This window comes from Dreissena polymorpha, chromosome 15, assembly GCF_020536995.1.
Source record: "Dreissena polymorpha isolate Duluth1 chromosome 15, UMN_Dpol_1.0, whole genome shotgun sequence".
In the NCBI taxonomy this organism is placed as follows: Eukaryota; Metazoa; Mollusca; class Bivalvia; order Myida; family Dreissenidae; genus Dreissena; species Dreissena polymorpha.
The window spans coordinates 13,786,095-13,805,625 of record NC_068369.1 but is presented as its reverse complement, the minus strand read 5'-3'; the positions used below and the strand labels follow the sequence as shown (position 1 = coordinate 13,805,625).

At 36.8% G+C, this 19,531-nt stretch overlaps 1 protein-coding gene across 6 annotated transcripts in view; it reads right to left on the bottom strand.

Annotated features, from left to right (window-relative positions):
* Nucleotides 1-213: 213 nt before the first annotated feature.
* The window catches only part of LOC127859506 (perlucin-like), a 32,212-nt gene continuing 12,894 nt past the window's right edge, over nucleotides 214-19,531 (bottom strand). The window contains exons 1-8 of one of the 6 annotated variants that reach the window (XM_052396999.1): nucleotides 15,364-15,548; nucleotides 15,064-15,152; nucleotides 14,863-14,953; nucleotides 14,506-14,731; nucleotides 4,881-4,969; nucleotides 4,666-4,756; nucleotides 4,310-4,535; nucleotides 214-290 (exon numbers count right to left, since the gene is read on the bottom strand). In XM_052396999.1, coding sequence (XP_052252959.1) covers nucleotides 257-290; nucleotides 4,310-4,535; nucleotides 4,666-4,756; nucleotides 4,881-4,969; nucleotides 14,506-14,569 — 504 coding nt within the window. In that variant the 5' untranslated portion in view covers nucleotides 14,570-14,731; nucleotides 14,863-14,953; nucleotides 15,064-15,152; nucleotides 15,364-15,548 and the 3' untranslated portion in view covers nucleotides 214-256. Of the gene's footprint in view, nucleotides 291-4,309; nucleotides 4,536-4,665; nucleotides 4,757-4,880; nucleotides 4,970-5,197; nucleotides 5,613-8,694; nucleotides 8,774-11,145; nucleotides 11,209-14,505; nucleotides 14,732-14,862; nucleotides 14,954-15,063; nucleotides 15,153-15,363; nucleotides 15,563-19,531 lie in introns of those variants that run through there. The other 5 variants (XM_052397003.1, XM_052397000.1, XM_052397001.1 and 2 more) reach the window with 5 other exon arrangements.

The following is a 19,531-nucleotide window of genomic DNA, read 5'->3' as shown; positions in this document are numbered from 1 at the left end:
ATGTACCTGTCACTTTAATACTAAATATACAATGATCTATATTTCAGGAAATACATAATGTCTTGCAGTCACTTATATGACTATTTCTAGGCGTTACCGCCGGTCGTACGTTATGTGGCCGTGTACAAAATCGAAGATCCCGGCCGGGTTATGTTCAACTTAAATTAAAAGAGATCCACCAGTGCTTACGCCACATATATAATCAACACAATGTTATATGTTTCGATTTATTTCTTAACAAGAAAACACAGTTGATCTATCCAACAATAATAGGAGGCTCAATCTGCTCCCTGTAATTATACAAATAAAAAATATGTGTAAGACTCATAAAAGGCTAGTACATTTACATAAAACGGTTAATTAAATAGAAAGAAGCAAAAGTAATGCGAACGATGGGATCTTCTCCCTATGCATTAAAGTGTTGTTGTATTTCCGTAAGACATTGGAATAAAACGATCAATACAAATTAATTCAATTGTTTTTTATTCTTAACGTTAATTTTGAGTCCATTACAAATCTGTACGTAATACCATTAATAATGCCACCGTAATGTAACGTCAGAACGCATCGTTGTTATAATGTACAAGTCGATCACTTTCTAACGAAAACTTTTCATCAACGTGCAATACGCAGAGCCTCGATCATATTACATTGTTACCACGTTACGATAGCGTTATGTTTTTAGTTATAGCGTAACGTTATTTCTGCGCTATCTATTCGGTATTATAAGTTGTTACTACGCTATCGCCTAGGAAGTGTTTTGCTAATACTTCGCTATCGCTACGGGAAAGTTACTCGTCTACTTAGACAATTACACACGGCAAAGTTTTGACGGACGGACGTAATCGGCCCGTTTCCGACATGACGGCCCGAGGGCCATAATTCGGCTATGGCCGATTACAGACTCCAGCCAATCTCTGCTGTTACATATCATTGAATATTGTTCTTTTACTAAAATTGATCACAGAACCAGCTTTCCGTCCTTTTTATTTCATTCAATTGATAACGCAATTCATGACGTTATCGTGTGACGTCATTTCTGTGACGAAACACACCAGTTTAAGCTAGACTAAATAGATTTAAGAGAAAACAATTCGGACGTGGTGGTTTATTTATCAGTGAAGTATTTAAGCAAATCATAAAATGAATCTAAAAGTATTGTGAATTGTATGTTTGACAGGCATAATGGGAAACATCGATACAGAAGTACAGTTCGCTCCAGTCAGTTATGTGATTTCTTGCTTTTGGTTTGAATATATAGTGGGGTTTTAAATAAATGTAGCTAACGAAATATAAAAACAGAAAATTGAATTGCATATCGTTGTAATGTTATTGTTATATGCATTAAAGTTTACATTGAGGTAAGTGTGTCGTTACTTTATTATGACTCCTGTTATAGCTCAAGAATTGTTATTAATTTAATCTACTGCACAGTTTCAGTTGCAATCGCTAATTTAATAATCCCATAATAATCATTATGTTCGATTCTTTCGTGGAATTGTGGATTGATTGTATGTAACCCAGTTGGCTCAAATTCAATTTCTAATCCCTTTTCTGTTGAAGCCGCGCGATCCAATTCTTTTCAGAAATGAAAAATCGGCCCGATATGATCATATTTGCCCACGACGTCAATGTGTTACTATTTATAGTAACGATATGTAAGTGTATGCTATCACCAAGGAAGCGCTTCGTATTTACAGCCGTATCTCTACAGTAGCATTACGTTGTTAATGCGCAATCGCTACAATATCGCCAACAATACTTAATGGGCCATTGCAACCGATGGGATTACGATGTTACTACGCTTATTCTTAGGTTGCGTTTCATTTTCTGCGTAGCTGCAAAGCGAAGCTTTTCATCTTAGCTGATTTGTGTAAGCCTAATATATAATTTGATTACAATTCCCCAAAAGTGGACCGCTTGAATGCATGGAATGTTCGTATTTGTAAAGAATATACCAAACCTGTTCAAAATAGAAAGCGTGTACTCTACAAAAACATCTATCCCATTTACATTAATAGGTTTATTCAATTGACTTTCTATTTTGTGAAGTAAAAGGTAAACCCTATTCCAATTTTCAGTGGGCTTTTATAAAAAGGGATACATCAGTGCGTTTTGCAACGATGTTTACTGCGTGTTCATCGTGAAGCAATTTTATCTCTAATAAAAAGGCGAACGGGAACAGTTTTACACTCAACTCTCGACAGTTTTTCTGTGTGCGCCTTTTTTTTAGTAGAGTGTAAGCGACAGAGCGTCTATACTTAAAGTTCTTATATTTAATAATTACTGCCATATTACAGTAAGTGCACTAGAATTTTGTATATCATGTAAGTGATGTTGTTCTCTATCCCGATATGTTATCAGAATTATTGTATCATATTGACCAAGTTATTTAGCATGAGCGAAATGGTTCCCGATCCTATAATAATCGAATCAATAACAATATACGGGAAACAGCTAAACTGGTCTGCTAAAATAACGCGCGTACTAATATTTCAAATATGGCATGATGATTGGCGCATGGCAGGTTGATTTTTATGTTTTTATTCATTTATAGATAAATGACCAATACTATATAATAATGTGAAATACGCCACGCCATTAGGGCTCCTCCTCGTTATTTATTTGGGTGTGGTGCAGCTTAGAACTGCGAACAATGGGGCCTTTGCTATCTTTGATCGTATTGCTATTACTGATCATCTTTCATCAACGCCAAGCAAAATCAACGCCGTATATCGCTTTAAAGAGGGAGGCGGAAAACTACAACGGGCGAGGCATGGTCAGGGGTGATAACCCCAAAAAAGGGTAAGGGTAAGGGTTAGGGTTCAGGGTCGGGTTAGGGTTAGGGTTGGGTTTAGGCTAACCCAAACCCTAACCCGACCCCTAACACTAACCCAAACCCTAACCCTAACCCTCTAACCCCCCCCCCCTTGCGCAATACCATACCATGCCTCGCCCGTTGTAGTTTTCCGCCTCCCCTTTAAAGATATTTCTTGTTTAATATGCAATAGCTACAGTAACGTTATGTTGTTACGTTGTCATCGCGACTGTAGCGTTTCGCTGAGACTACTACATGGCGACTTAAGCGTTACGTTGTAGCAGAGTCATCGTGACTTCAGTGTAACGTTTATTCTGTGCAATAGAAACGGTAGCGTAATCTTTTTTTTAGTATTTCTACGTAACGTTGCGTTGTTACTGCGCTATCGCTACGGTGGCATTATGTTTATACTGTGCTATCACTATCGTAGCTTCAAGTTGTTACCGCGTCATCTGTACGCTATCCTAACGTTGCTATTCGGCTCTCTGTACAGTAGCCGCACGAAGTTACAGCGTTATCTATGCGGTAGCCTAAAGTTGGTACTGAGCTATATGTACGGTACCGCTACGTTTTTACTGCGCTATTTATTGGCAACTTTACGTTGTAGCATAACATTGTCTATAAGATAGCATTGCGTTATTACAGAGCTTTCGCTGCGGTAGCGTTATGTTGTTACTGCGGTATCGCTACGTAAATTTTAGTTTAACTGACTTTACAGTAACATGATAGAGTAAGTGCGCTATCTCTGTGGTAGCGTTACGTTGTAATTGCTAATAATATTGTTAGCTTGTTATTGAGCCAGCGCTAAAGTAGCGTCACATTGTTACTGCGTCATCACTATGTTACCGTAACGTGGTTAATTCCCTGTCGCTTAGGTAGCATAATATTTTACTGCGCTTACGCTACGAAAGTTTCATGCATTTCTTTGATAATGTTATAACAATACGAAGCGATTTTTTTTTCTGCGCTAGCCCTACGGTAGCGTAGCTTTGAAACTGGCCTATCGATACGGTGTCGTTATATTGTTTCTTAGCACGTTACTGTATCGTGACGTTATTAGAGCGATATCGTGATGGTACGATTGTATTGTTTCTGCGATAACGACACGGTATCGTAACGCTGTTAATACGTCATATATTTTTGAAAACATTATGTAAAAATTGTCGTTTTCGGTAATTTTTGCATATGACATCATATGACAATGCAATACGTAGAATCGATACTCCAATCTTTGTGAATAAAGTTTTAGATTTACATTATCGAGAAACATGCTTGGTGTTGTATCGTTGTATAAAACAACAGTAACCGTAGGTTAAGGCGCGTAACAACTTCGTAGCTGTAAAGCAAGAATCAATTAAGGGTACCCCGACAGGCGATCGAATAAACCGCCTCTTCAAGCGTTTTTGTAAAGGAGAAAACAATTAAGGGTACTCCGACAAGCGATCGAAGAAACCGCCTCGTCAAGACAATTGTTGTGCGTGAGTAATATACCTTTGGCAAAGTGGGACTCTATCCGTATTACACAATTGGTCGTTCCAGCGTAGCTGCGCGTCATCCCGGAAAATGTCGAGACAGTGTTCGCCCCTTCCGTAGTTGTCGGGCTGACCCGGGGCCCAATTGAAGTAGGTCAGCACCTCTTGGGTTCCAGGGACCAGAAACGTCCCTTCTTGGAGGAGGTCCGTGCCGCCGATCCAGATCTGGTCCTCTTGGATTTGACCTGCAGGGAATAAACTGACATTTTTATGCGACCGTGAACAACAACTCATTTTAAACAAACACCACAAGTTCTCACAACTTTTGTATCAGACTTAGCAATAAACAACATACAATACATGACAATAATTCACTTATGTTTCGGCGGAGGTAGCCATCTATGAGCGCCTCCTCGTCTTGACTCCGGATCACAGCAAGGGAAGCGCCCACCATCTCACAATACTTCTGCAAAGTTATTTACTGTATTACAGTTTTATAAAACACATATTTTGCTGAAGTATACTGTTGAATTTTGTTTTGATATTTAATATCATTGTTCGTTTCTTCGAAGTCATATTCGTTCTCTTACCTGTCCTGCAGCATAAGAACCCTTCACGTTCAGGACCACGAAGCAGCTCATCCCAAGGGACTCAAATCCAGCCGGGCAGTCTCCGCGTACTGAAGACGTACATAGGCATTACATGTCCGCACCAGACGATATATTTATGTGTTACGAAGTTGCTTAAAATTTGGAGGATGCGTAAATTATAATATTTTCTCGAGCGATGATGTTTTTTCTACTTCAATGAAACTGAACCAAACGTTGCCATCATACTTACTGGGACAATAAGAAACTGCGTTGTAAAAAAAACACAATAACACAAGATAACGGCACGTTTTGTTTACCTGCAACGGAAAGTGCTAAACGCGTCGCAGAACATAGAATCTACATGTTTACTTTCACGTTAATCAACCGCCTTGTTTATGAAACAGTTGCTACTGAATTGTAATTGAAAATTGTCGATGATTAAGGCGAACGTCACCCACGTCGTTTACGAATTGACTTATCTAATTACAAACATCGTAGTGACCCACATATTTCACAAGAAAACTGGATACATGTAGCGCTCGCTTTTTACACGACTGAATGGTCAGTTTATAACAATTGTTTAAACGTCTTGCATGTATTTAATACAAAATCATTTTCAACTAATTATAACGTCCAACAGTGTGGCGAAAACACACATGTTTTGAAAGTTGTTTTTGTAATTATTTAACACAAAAGCATTCTTAAAGCATATCACAGTCTGTAGAAAGCCTCGACTGTCCTAGACGAACACAATGAAAATTGTTGAGACCAAATAGCATTATATGTATTCACATTGGCAATACATCATGTAAATCAATCGGTTATCAGTACGTCTTCAAAGATTCAACAAGACATAATGAAATGCCCATGTCACCTTTTATAAAGTACATCTGTCATTGAAGACAGTGCACAAGGACTTAGTTCTCCTTCTAAGGAAGCGTACTGTTTGGAGGAGTAAAAATTAATCAATCAAAATAATATTCGGTATAAAGAAAATAAAACGGGGTAAATCAAAGCGCTGAGGGTACAGCAGCTGTACGATTTTGCATAACATTGCATTCAGAAAGCTTTTCTTAATTAAATGTCAAGTGCAAATACAAAAAAATCATTGTGCTTTAAACCTTAATGTAGAGCACGTATGTTCCTTGTTCAGCAAACATAGCATCCTAGCGATGTAACAACGATAAAGAGGTATATGTAGACAATTATAATATAATAACTTTACTTGATTTAATCGATTATTACATATAAAGTGGTTAAAGCAATTCAATAAATTGGTCCCCTCTATATTTCTTCATAGCATTGAACAGCCACGTGAACGATTATGGGCGAAGCCTCGTTAGAAATATTATGTACACTTTAAGATACATGTAACGATAAATAGTAAGAATAAAGCCGAGTCGAAATGAGACTTATTAATATTTAGTTAATTATGTATTGAATACACGCTGATCTAATTCCATTTAACATTAATTGTTTCAACAAACCTTTCAAAACAATTTGGGTGTATTTTATGAGTATTGTTATTATTTAAAAAAAACACTTAAATGCGTCCTGTTTAACCACGATTTTTTGTCAAATTATATGTTAGGTTCAACTCCAAAGGGCGCTACCTTTGGAACGTACATTGTTATCAACCAGTCTTTGGCAAAGAACACCCTGCCTTAAGTGTTTTGTTAGTGATCATAAAATAACTGGAGTGCGTCGTTAGCATTCGTATTCATCATCTCCCGTTTTATCCTTATAAATACTAATATTCATCACCATCACAGTCATTAACCGCAGAACATCACCATTTTCATACACAGCAGCAACAACAACGTGAACGCCTCCCTCATCATCATGTTCCTTAATCCTCATCATCAACAACAGCACCATACTACCTCACCGCCAGTATACTAATCGCTATCGTCATCACAAGATTGTATCTTCGTTTTAATTGGAACTGACATCATAAAATGTTCATGTTATCGCAATCATCAATATATATTGTGCACGATATAAACATTCATATTATGAGTGTATTAATCAAAAGTTTCAAAATAAGCATTCAATAAACATACATGAGTATTCATGATATTCCTATGTCAAAGCGAATGGGTATTGAGCGATTATTTCAATATTAATAATCTGTTTATGTGAATATGCTGCTGATTACGCTGGTGTTAATTATGACAGTGTTGAGAATGGCGAATCGGATTTGATATGATGATGGTGAATTTTGATGATTTTGCTGCTGATTTTAATGGTGTCCAATTATCAGAACATCGATGGTGATGATGACTACGACTATGAAGCACATTTTCAAAAACGCCTTATGGTTTGTGACGGTTTCTTTAAAAGCATAGATAGTGCACGTACATTTTGTCTGTTTAAACGTATACATTGATATTTTATCCATCTAATTTTGGCATTAATTACTACTGTCATGGACTTTAACATATTTTGATCATGTGCTAGATTCACATAGATATTCTGCTGATAACATTATCTGTACGCTTGCCTTATATTGCTTATAAATTGTAGTTGTCTAACCCAGGTTTTGACCTTTATACCAAAACCAAATGACTTTGTTGGTGAATTTTTCCTCTAGTAGAAAGAACGGATAATGCCGAAGATTGCTTCAGTTAATTTGATAGCGAATCTTCAAAACTTTGGCTTCCTATATTTTTAAGATTAATGCACATATTTTCTCACGTGGCTTTCAATTATTGAAATGTTTCGTGACTTAATATATCAGAGTGATATTGCACGTTTAATTGTAATTGATTTAATATGTATAGATTCGAATTTACTTCATACATTTTTTCACAATTATGTATGTGTTAGTACTCCAAGTTTTGACAAAATCCCTTGATGTATTATCAATGTCCACGAAATGAGCGTTATTGTCTATGTTGTAATGACAATGATTTAGAGGACGAATACTATTTCATATGTATGCATCTTTTACACGGATTTATAAAAAATATTACCCGTATATTTCATACTAACCTATATGTATATAAACACCATACTTAGTTAGTTTCATGTGACAAAATCATTAATTTAGTATGTATGTAAATACATCAAAGAAGCATTTGAAATACGAAATGCGATATTAATTAATATTGATTACTAACTGTACTTAACGCATCGATAAAACGTACATGCTCCTGCTTTAATTGCATTTGTCAGTTTTGTAGTCATATTCTTAAATTACTAGTGTATGTTATATTCTTATGATGTTATGCAACTTTTCAAGTGACAGAAAAATCATGTGTATAATTAAGCATGAAGACAAGATTATGTTGTAATTGTCTAAATACAACTGTTTGTCTGTCCGTCGGTCTGTAATCAGCTAATTTCGAAACATGACATATAATGTAGAATACATACAGACCTACAACGTAAGGGTGGCTCCGTTATTTCATCTTCATCATCATGATCGTCGTCTGCATCGTCGTTGTATTCGTCATCAACATCTTAATCTTTATCAACTCATACTCATCATTTAATGCTATTTTATGTCTGTCTGAGTTGTTTAAATATTATGCCGAATACTGTTTGAAAGGCTTTCGTTTAATTGTTCAAGTCCTTTAATTTTTTGGAAGGAGAATGTCCCTTGTTTAATTTACTCGTCAACTAAATACGTATTTAAATGCTATGTTCTATATTTCAGGAAACGGGTTACGTCTTGGAGTCATTTAGGTTACTACACATGAGCTTTAGCGCAGGTTCTACGTTATGTGGCAATATAGGAAAACATGGCCTCGGACCGGTTATGTTCTACATATGTAAATCTGGATCCGACATATATATAACCAAAACAAGGTTATATGTTTTGATTTATTTCTCAACATGAAAATGCAGTCGAGGTCTATCCAACAATAATCGAAGGGCCCATCTGCTCCCTGTTATTATACAAGTACAAATATGGGTAAGGCTGACAAATGCTAGACCATGAAACAAAACGGTTAATGAACTAGAAAGAAGCACTGACAAAGCCAACGATGGAATTCTGTCTCAAAACAATAAATAAGGTATTTCAAAAAGACAATTCAACGAAACGATCAACACAATTAAATTCAATTTGTGTTTTAAAACGTTTAAAATTCCATGCACAAATTAGTACGTAATGTAATATGAAATGATGCCGTAATGTTAGCTTAGTACGCTTTGTTGTTATATGTTTAAGTGACTCGCGTCCTAACGACAACTGGTCATCAACGTGTACTACGCTGAGCTTCGATGTTACAACTTGGTTACTACACTACGGTAGTATTACGTAATTAGTTGTAGCGTAAAGTTTGTTGTGCTATCTACACGGTATCTACACGGTTATGTTACCAGGGTATCGTCAGGGCAGTGTTATGTTGCCACTGTGCTATCGTAACAGTAGTGTATCGGGCCGCTACCAACATAACGCCCCGAGGACAATAATGCGGCTTGGGCCGATTAAGGACGGTTGTCCATGCTCTGCCGTGCGTTATAATTTATATTACGTATCATTTTAAAATATGTATTCACTTTATTTTATGATAGAACCAGCTTTCCGTAATTTGTATTTCACTTAATCCATTAGGTATTTTATGAAGTAGCTCGTGTGATCATCATCTCTGTGACGAAACACATCAGTGTAAGCTAGACTCATGCATAATTGAAAACTTCGATATGAACAAAATAAATCGCTCCAACCAGTAATTCGATTTCGTAAATAGTATTTTTGTTTTGAATGGTTAGCTTTCGATACAAACGTTTACCGAATCGGCAAAAATAGTATTGTTTGAAATAAATTTAGATAAATGGAACAGAAAATAAAACTAAATATCGTTGTAACTGCATCGGATCAAAGTTGTCAATAACGTGAGAGTTTCGTTTACTTAATTGTAGATGACTCCTGTTATAGTTAAAATAATGTGAGCAATATATATGTTATTGTATGCGACGTTTATTTACGATTATCTTCGATTGTTTTCTTTGCTTTGTGGCTTACATTTACGTAGTAACTGAGCTATAGCTACAATATCGTTGTATTTTACCGCGCTATCACTACGGTAGCGTTAAATTTAAGCTTTATTGAATGTACTATAGCGTGATATGGTTACTGTGCTATTGCTATGGAAGCGTTACGTTGTTGGTTCTCTATTTCACGGTATTTAAGCATTCTAAATGCGTTATTTCCACGATACTGTTACCCTGTTACCCTGCTATTGTGCCAGCGCCTCCGTAGCATTTAAGTATCATTGCGTTATCACTACGATACCGTAACATGGTTTAAACGCTAGCGCTAAGGTAGGATCATTAGCTCGACTTTTCAAAGAAAAATGAGAGCTATACTACTCGCCCCGGCGTCGGCGTCGGTGTTGGTGAAAGTTTTTTTTATTTACTCAAATAACTTTAACACTATCTTTTTTTTCCTTTTTTAGCTCGACTTTTCAAAGAAAAATGAGAGCTATACTACTCGCCCCGGCCGTTTGTTAAAGTTTGTAGCTCGACTGTTCGAAGAAAAATTAGAGCTATACTACTCGCCCGGCGTCGTCGCCGTCGGCGTCGCCGTTGGTTAAAGTTTTTTATTAAGTCAAATAACGTTAACACTATCAAAGATAATTAACTCAAATTTGGAATACTTCTTTATGGCAACAAGACACTTGTGTATGTCAAGTTGCATAACTCTGTCAGCATTATTTGTAAAGTTTTGCCCCTTTTTATACTTAGAAAATTGAAAAATTGGTTAAGTTTTGTGTTTAGGTCCACTTTATTCCTAAAGTATCGAATCTATAGGTTTTATACTTGCAACACTTACTAACTATCATGCATGTAAAGTTATGTAACTCTGACTGGATTTTTACAGAATTATAGCCCCTTTTATACTCTAAAATTGAAAATTTGGGTAAGTTTTGTGTTTTTGTCCATTTTACTCCTAAAGTATCATAGCTATTGCTTTCAGACTTGGAACACTCGCTAACTATCATAAGGGGACTGTATAGGGCAAGTTACATAACTCTGGGTGGCATTTTGACGGAATTATGGTTCTTTTTTACTAAGTAACTTTGAATATTTTGTTAAATTTGTGTTAAGATGCACTCTACTTCTAAAGTATCAAGACTATTGCATTCAAACTTTTTTCTTACTATCATGAGGGTACTGAACCTGGCAAGTTGAATCTGACCATGACCTTTGAATGACCGTGAATCTCAAAGTCAAATAAAAAAATTGCATAAATTGCCATAACTTCTTTATTTATGATCAGATTTGTTTCATACTTTCACAAAACAATGTTTACCTGACATACCACAATGGACTCCGCCCAAACCATCCCCCAGGTCTCACCCAAGAATCCCTCCCCCGAAAAAAATATAAATTGTGTTTTTCCTTTTTTTGTGCCCCCAGTAGCTGTTGAACTGTCCGTCGGTCTGTGCGTTCGTCCGAAAACTTTAAAATTAGCCATATCTTTTGCAATATTGCAGATAGCAACTTGATATTTGGCATGTATGTGTATCTCATGGAGCTGCACATTTTAAGTGGTAGAACGTCAAGGTCAAGGTCGTCCTTCAAGGTCAAAGGTCAAATATATGGCGTCTATCCGTCCGTCCGAAAATTTTAACATTGCAAATAGCAACTCGATATTTGGCAAACATGCGTATCCCACGGAGCTGCACATTTTGAGTGGTGAAAAGTCAAGGTCATCCTTTAAGGTCAAAGGTCTAATTTTGCAATATTGAAGATAGCAACTTGATATTTGGCATGCATGTGTATCTCATGCAGCTGCACATTTTGAGTGGTGAAAGGTTAAGGTCAATGTTATCCTTCAAGGTCAAACGAAAAGGTCAAAGGTCAAATTTTGAAAAATTGAAGATAGCAACTTGATATTTGGCATGCGTGTGTATCTCATGCAGCTGCACATTTTGAGTGGTGAAAAGTTAGGGCAATATCATCCTTCAATGTCAAAGGTCAAGGTAAAAGGTCAAATTTTGCAATATTGAAGATAGCAACTTGATATTTGGCATGCATGCGTATCTCATGGAGCTGCACTTTTGGAGAGGTGAAAGGTCATCCTTCAAGGTCAAAGGTCAAGGTCAAAGGTCAAATTTTGTAATATTGAATATAGCAACTCGATATTTGGCATGCATGCGTATCTCATGGAGCTGCACATTTTGAGTGGTGAAAGGTCAAGGTCATCCTTCAAGGTCAAAGGTCAAATTTTACGATATTGAAGAAAGCAACTTGATATTTGGCATGCATGCGTATCTCATTGGGCTGCACATTTCGAGTGGTGAAAGGTCAAGGTCATCTTTCAAGGTCAAAGGTCAAATTTTGCAATATTTAAGATAGCAACTCGATATTTGGCATGCATGCGTTATTATGGAGCTGCACATTTTGAGTGGTTAAATGTCAAGGTCAGGGTCATCCTTCAAGGTCGAAGGTCAAATATATGGGTTCAAAGCGGCGCAGTAGGGGGCATTGTGTCACTAAAACAGTATTACAACACTTACAACACTTACCTGACATACCACAATGAACTCCACCCAAACCATCCCGCAATGCCCCTACCCAGAATCCTTTTGGTTTCTTTTTATTTTTGAAAAATCATCTAATAAATGACCACACACACATATTATTCCCCCTCTCCACCCCCACAAACACAAAAATATTTTATTTTCAAACATGTTAAAAAACACACAAATATTTATTTTTATTATTTTATTTTTGAAAGACCGTCCAACCACCACATCCAAGTTATTGCTATCAAACTTGAAATATAATCTTATTACACTTCAACACCGTTATTTCGAAGTCGTCGGGACCGTTAAAAAAACTTCGGATTAACGATAATTCGAAATAAACATTTGACAGAAGACTTCTTTGATTCTGTAAAAATAAAACGTTGTGGAATTCGCATGGTTTTGTTACACGCTTACTTAAAAGCGTAAACTAGTCAGATAGCAAATAGATTTCCACTTGTAACAAACGGGGGAATAAAACGATTCTTTTTCTTGTTTTTATTTTTTAGTCTCATTACAGAACATATAAAATATAAAGAATAACACAAATTATCAGACATACATACATATGAATACATTTTCGGAAATGAAACATTTTTTAACTAATACGCGATGTATCTCTGAACAACGGCGTTCGCGCAGACGACAAAGGTGAAATGATCGGCTTTTGACGCGCCACGACAAAGGTGTGAAATTACGCACCGTATTTTGCAGTTTTGACTTCGGATTAAAGATTGATAATTAGGTGCGAATTATAGTGTTGGGACCAACTGAATCACTTCGAATTAACGATTTCTTCGGTTTAACGACGTTCGGATTAACAATGAAATTTTACATTAAACAAAGGAGAACCAAAATCGGGACCTGAAAAATACTTCGAAATAACGGTGACTTCGGATTATCGATGTTCAAAATAACGGTGTTGAAGTGTAGTTTGTTTTATGTCTTTACAAATGTTCAATATATTGTGGAAAATATACCTGCACTCAGAATCGTCTATAATGTACCACTTCTTTAAAACATAAGCGATCAATATGTTTCAATTAATTAGAATAGGACTATATATCCTTGACCTTATTGAATATGAACAATTTCCCCATTATACTGTCAAGCACTCGAAAAGTCGAGCGCGCTGTCTTCTGACAGCTCTTGTTTTATTACTGCGCTTTCGCTTCGGAAGCTTAATTGAATTTCTGCGCTATTCATACAATACATAACTTTGATACTACGATAATTAAACGATCGCATTACGTTGTTTCTGCGCTAGCGCGTCTGTATCGTAATGTTGTATAATCTGCAACGGCATCGTTATAAACGGCAGCGCAACGTTGTTAAATGTTTATCAGTAGGGTAGCGTAACGTTGTATCTGCTTTTTCAGCGTTATGTAACGGAGTTGCTGCGCTTGCGCTACGGCGGCGTTATGTAGCAATTACGGTCCATCCACGGTTGCATTTCATTGTTTCTGAGATATCTCTTCGTTGGTGTTACTTTGTTACTGCGATATTACCAAGGTACAATAACGGCCTTACCGTGCTATCTCTACAGAACCGTTATGCTGTTACTGCCCTATCTCTACTGTAGTGTTACTTTGTTATTGCAATATCTCTTATTTAGCGTTACGTTGTGATTGTACCATCTCTACGGAAGCATTATTAAAGACGCCATTGCCACAATGTAACTACGCAACCTCTTCGACAACGTGATGTTATTATCCCTCACAACACCTGTTTTAATTTGTTATTGCACCACGTTTACGGTTGGGTTAGATTGTCACTGCGATATTGCAGCTGTAGCGTTACTTAGTTACTGCTCTCTATACATTGAAACGTTTAGTTTTAATTGCGCTTTTGTTACAAAGTAGTAACATTTGACAGCATATGACATTGCATTACAAAGCTCCGCTTCGATACGCTTTACAAATAAAAGCGGGAAGCCTATGTTCAAATCATCAAGGACAATGCGTGTTATTGCATCGATTTATAACACATCAATTACCGAACGTAAAGGCACGTATGGACTGGGTCGCTATAAACGAGGATCGACAAAGAGACTTATGAGTGAGGTTTTCCTTCAAGCGATCGCAGAAACAAACTCAACAAAGACGATCGTCGAAGACAATTACTGTGCGTAAGTGATCTACCTTTTGCAAAGTGGGACTTTATCCGTATTACAAAATTGGTCGTTCCACCGTAGCTGCGCGTCATCCCGGAAAATGGCGAGACAGTGTTCGCCCTTTCCGTAGTTGTCGGGCTGACCAGTGGCCCAGTTGAAGTATGTCAGCACCTCTTGGTTCCTAGGGGCTAGGAACATCCCTTCTTGGAGGAGGTCTGTGCCGCCGATCCAGATTTGGTCCTCCTGTATTTGACCTGCAGTGAATAAGCTGACATGTCAATGCGACCATGCCAAAAATACATAGCATTATTGTAAGCAGAAAACACAAGTTCTCAAACGCGTTTTCCAAACTAACCAGCACACAATACAAAGGACCATAACTCACTCATGTGTCGGTGGATGTAGCTATCTATTAGATTCTCCTCTTCACGGCTTCGGATCACAGCAAGTGAGGCGCCCACCATCTCGCAATACGTCTGCAAAGTTATTCACTGCGTTACAGTTTAAACCGACACTTATATTGATGTAGTAAATCGTAATTGTTTCATTTTGATATTAAATATAAAAATAAGCATCTGTCTTTTACCTGTGCCTCGTCATATGTTCCCACTACTTTCAGGATGACGTAGCAGCTCTGTTCCAGAGACTCAAATCCAGCCGGACAGACGCCTTGCACTAGGACGTACACAGGTAATAGAGAAGCGCATCAAACGACATATTTTTGTGTAAACAACATCCGTGAGTCTGAGGAAACGCGTCAATTATTTTAACTAGAGCAATGACGTGCTTTTAATTCACTTAAACTGAACCAAACGACGATATCTTACTTGACGGGAAAATTAGTAGTCGTGTTTAAAAAATAAGACAACATGCACGTTTTGTTTACCTGCAACAGAAAGTGCTAAAAGCATCGCACTAAATAGAATCCACATGTTTACGTCTACATGTACGTTAGTTTATCTGTTTGTATGTGCCTCTATTAAAACTGCTCGGAATATTCTCCCATAACCCGAATTTTAATTAATTTTCGACGAGTAGATCCAATTATATATGCTATCGTGACGGGCAAGTCGATAACGCCTTATCTTATCTAATTAATTATATAACTGGGCCCAAGTAGGTCACGCATATACTGGAAACATGTAGAGCTTGTGTCTCCGCTGAAAGATTATAACGGTTCTTCAAGCTATTTAAATTCATATAAAACAAAATCATTTTTAAAGCATTATTCAGTCGAAAGTTGTAGGTTAAACAAACCTTCAAATATGACACAATTTAGAAAATAAATTATGTAAAGAATAAATGTTTGATGGTTACCCTTGCGAAAATTAAGGCCCTGTGGCTACTAGTAGCGGCTAAGTTGCGGCAATGTTGCGGCTAAGTTGCCGCTACTAGTTGCCGCTACGTTGCGGCAAGGTGGTTGTTCGAATGCAAATGTGCTTTCTGGCTACTAGTTGCGGCTAGGTTGCGGCTACTAGTTCTGGCTATGTTGCCGCTACTAGGTCTGGCTCTGCAACTATGATGCCGCTACTAATTGCGGCTATGTTGCCTCTACATGTTGCGGCTACGATGCCGCTACTAGTTCTGGGATAGCTCCGCATGATTTATAAAATAAATCGGCTGCTGTTCCCGAGTGAAATGATTGAAATCCTTGACAGCCAAGAACATATATGAACCTACAATACCATATTATAAATTGCAAACCAATGCATATTCTACTAAAAAACTCTCCTAAGTCTAAAGTTAAGTATTATTTAAAGTAAAATGCTATTGGATTTAGTTTTGACTTTTTTTTTAATAAACTTTACAATAACAAAACTGTCTGAAAGTTTTTTCATGATTAAGGACAAACAGGGAAAACATTTGACCATTAAGGACACATGTGTCGAGGAAAGTGAGGCAACTCTGAAACACTTCAACATGATTTATTTTTTTACCAGAAACCCTCTTAGAAAGAATATATATGGATAGATACAAGCCTTCAACACATGAATAAAAACATGATTTTTATTCAAAACCTTTGCTTTTAGCCAAATCAAATGTCAAAGAAAAAATATCAGTGTTAAAACTTGAAACCGATGTCCTTTTTTGGGTATGAAAAATCAAATTTAATATTTCAATAATGCAGGTTTTCCGAAACAATGCTTTTTCATTATTATACACCAATTGAAACCGAATTAATCACCACAGCTTACTTACAATGACTTTAACTCTTCCCCAGTAACTTCTTTTTGATTGTCAGATTCTTCAGCCATTTTGTTTTTTTGTCTGATGACATCATCAGTGATGTCATGACATCATGCAAAATAAGATGTAATTCTACAATTGTGGCTACCTTTTGGCTCACGAGTGCCATTCTATTGACGAAGAAAATGATCTGGCCACCTTCTGGCTACTAAGAGCCACTAGTGGCTACTATAAGCCCGTTGTGTTTTCAAGATTAATATTAAAGTATTGGTTGTGGCTACCATCTGGCTCAAAATTGCACCTTTTTTCATACAAGAATATGTTCTGGCCATCTTCTGGCTTCTATGAGCCACTAGCGGCTACTATGAGCCGCTAGTGCCTATAAGAGCCGCTAGCGGCCACTAATAGCTTTAAGATTGCCACAAGGTAGCCGCTAGCGGCTAATATTGGCTACTTTCTGCTTAGTAGTTGTGGCTACAAAAAATGGTAGCTTCTTTGTAGCCGCAACATCGCTGCTACATAGCGGCAACATTTTCATTTCTGTAAGGGTAATAAATAATAAAATAAATAGTTTTCTATTTATTTAATATAATAACGAATTACTTCTTTCAATATTTTTCTTTTCAATAATAAGCTTTTTTCAATCAGTTGCAATCGGATACAGCACATTTTGTCGCTAACTATATATTTTTTCATTTTTTTGTAATTTTTCAAAGTTTGTATGACGACTTATTTACTGATGTCGTTGTTTTATTTCAATAGTTTCACAGTTTACATCTGAAAAGTGAAACCATAATTAGTTACTTGAAATGTCATTAAGGAGGGGACATGATCTTTATGACGTTGCACTCTTTTCCTTTAGGTCAAAATCACATTTGTAACATAAAACTCGCTTTACAACTCTTATAGAATTTAAAAGAACACATATATCCGCAGTCTTTGGCGCGTGCGTGCTTTCTGAAGTATCTTCTTTGACTTGAATTACCGTCGACATTTACTTCTGAGATAGCAACACGCCATAACAGAACGTGGTGTTTTTTTCTCATCTTATGTTTGCTAGGTTCCAATTTTATTACGATCCACATACATTTGCCACACATTTCTGATTGTATTTTTTCAGTGATTTTTCACACTTCATAAACTGGAGCCGTTCTGTGACGCTATAGTCTTTGAAATGATGTGATACATGTCCATACATAATGATACACTTCTTTACGCTAGGTTTCGATGTGTACACGACTGCATCAATTACCGTTGTCATAATTTGACACGGTCTGATCTCCAGTTCAGATACGACTTCATACCTTTTCTTTCGAGCAGTTGTTATCTTTTTTAACTTGATTCATAAGACTTTGATTGCTCATTTCATAGCAAGTCATATATTACTGAGTAGGTGATATCCTAGTTGCAATAATTGTACTTATGTTTCATCTTTTCGTTTTCTTACTTTAAGATTCTGCTTTGTAGGTTTGCAACTATCTTTCTTTGCAACATGTCATATCTTTCAGACATTGTGCATACCCCACCTTCAATGATGGCAACTGAGTAACTGTCCAATATAGTCCAGCAGAAATGAAATACTCTGTTGATATTGTGTCCCTGTTTATGTGGTAAATTGCAGCTCGTCTGAACCCTGTGTGGAGAATGTAATGCCATTAAAGCTTTCAGACCAGTCCAAAAATGGTGGATCTTGTTATTGCAGCAGCAATTTGGCGCATTACTTTGTGACATGCAGTATTTTATACATACGCTGGAAATGAACATGCCAAGACAAATCGATGGGCTTCAGTATATGACTTGTTTAAGTGTGAAGAATGAAACGCACACTGTTGTAAGATCTTGCTCAGTACATTTGACCCACTGATATAAGAGAGCGGTGTCCACTAGGTACTATTTATTAAAAGGGAGTCCCCAAATGTCCCTAAACATCATCCCTTAGACTTAACATTTATGTCATCACAGCAGTGATATCAGATGAAGAACCAACCAACAACTCAGATAGAAGGCATTTTACAGGGAAAAGACAATATTATGGTAAAGCATGGCCCCAGTACGAATACAAAAATGAGTGTCACAATTTGGCTTTTACCTGAGGTCATTACAGATGGACAAGGTCCACTCTGGAAATAATACAACGAGGTTTTTGCTGAAAGTTAAACCTTTCTCATCAACGTTGAACACTAAATTGGCTTTATCAAGAAGGTTGTGTTTTGAAGGCTTGACTAAATATTTCTCAAGAGAACGAAATCCATAACCTCAGAAACTTTCTTCCTTTTTGCTCTGGCCAACTCTAAAGACCTAGGTTTATTTTTCTCATTTCAGGCCATCTATTGCTAACTACCTCGAAACGACTGAAAAACAATGACTGGTGACACACACTAAAACTGTGTTTGGCTTTGTTCGTTGTCGAAGCTGTAAACAAGTACAATATGTGTAAGTATTGCTGAAAACTAGGACGACAACAAAAAACATGATATCTGATTTTCAAAAAAATATTAAACTCCAATAACGGTTATAATCGGTGAAAGGAAAGTATAGTTTTTATGATTCTCGATTTGAAACCAATTTTTTTACTATCTAAAACGCATTAGTGTTCAAAAGTCTTGAGGCGTTCACATTGAGTAAACGTCCATTTATATTTTTCCACAATCGGACATGCGTTGAAACAATCTCGCCACACAATTAAATTCGCGAATAGAGGGTAGTAACGAATGACGGTGATTCGACGATAATTAATTTATAGTATCCGATTGATTTTATTTAATTTCAGGAATCATTGTAATCACCGCTCGCCATTTTTCTCAGTTGAATTCGCGATTCGATTATTTTCTGATATAAAAGATCGGTCCGGATCAAATATTAATACA